This window comes from Branchiostoma floridae, chromosome 3 (assembly GCF_000003815.2).
Source record: "Branchiostoma floridae strain S238N-H82 chromosome 3, Bfl_VNyyK, whole genome shotgun sequence".
In the NCBI taxonomy this organism is placed as follows: domain Eukaryota; kingdom Metazoa; phylum Chordata; class Leptocardii; order Amphioxiformes; family Branchiostomatidae; genus Branchiostoma; species Branchiostoma floridae.
The window spans coordinates 4,250,591-4,251,364 of record NC_049981.1 but is presented as its reverse complement, the minus strand read 5'-3'; the positions used below and the strand labels follow the sequence as shown (position 1 = coordinate 4,251,364).

The following is a 774-nucleotide window of genomic DNA, read 5'->3' as shown; positions in this document are numbered from 1 at the left end:
ACCAGATTTTGTCCAGAAATTTGCTACATCTAAGAAAGTATAAATGAAGTATATGATGAAAAACATTGTTCAAATTACTACTATGGGATGAATATATGAAAACATTGCTGCTCTTTTCCTTCTCTGCTGGTGTGAACTCATTAATATTTCTAGTTAACTTGTCTTGCTAGTCTTTTTAGTCAATATATCTCTGGGGTTTTTTTTTTCATTGGTGACTTATGTTAGTGTCATTTTGCATTGACTCAAACTGTAAAAGCACGCCAAGATCTCCTTTTGGTGTCAAAATATGTTGACAATATAGTATTTTCTATTCAATACCTTCAGAGTAAGAATCTTCATCCAGAACGACTTTGGTCCTAACCACCTGTGTAAGACTGGGAGTGCCAACAGAGATACTCGGAGTGTCTCTGGGGACCAAAGTGCAGAAGCACAGGAACAGGTGAGCATTATTAAGCACCTTACAATGCTAAAATTTATCTCTACCAGGTCTTGATATAAAAGACAAAATGACAAATAAAAGCTGTAGCTGTTAACATTTTCCCTGCAGCATATACATATAAAAAGAATCATAATCTGTGCTAAAGAGTTAACGTTACTTGTAATTGACAGGGAGACGAATACAGAAAATATGATGCAATGATTTACCCCAGAATACCCTATCTACATAGACCTGATTTTATTGGTCCAGACTGGTATTAGGGGGCAAATTTGATCAATTTATTGATTGGTTGATTGGTAAAGTGACTGGTTCATCAACTGATTTATACTGGAATA

The 774-nt window shown here is 35.0% G+C and overlaps 1 protein-coding gene across 1 annotated transcript in view; it reads left to right on the top strand.

The window, feature by feature from the left end:
* LOC118411117 overlaps positions 1 to 774 on the top strand; it is a 37,754-nt gene that overhangs the window by 36,520 nt on the left and 460 nt on the right. Inside the window, exon 34 of the mRNA XM_035813153.1 lies at positions 325 to 439. Within this exon, the coding sequence (XP_035669046.1) occupies positions 325 to 439 (115 nt within the window). The remainder of the gene's footprint in view (positions 1 to 324; positions 440 to 774) is intronic.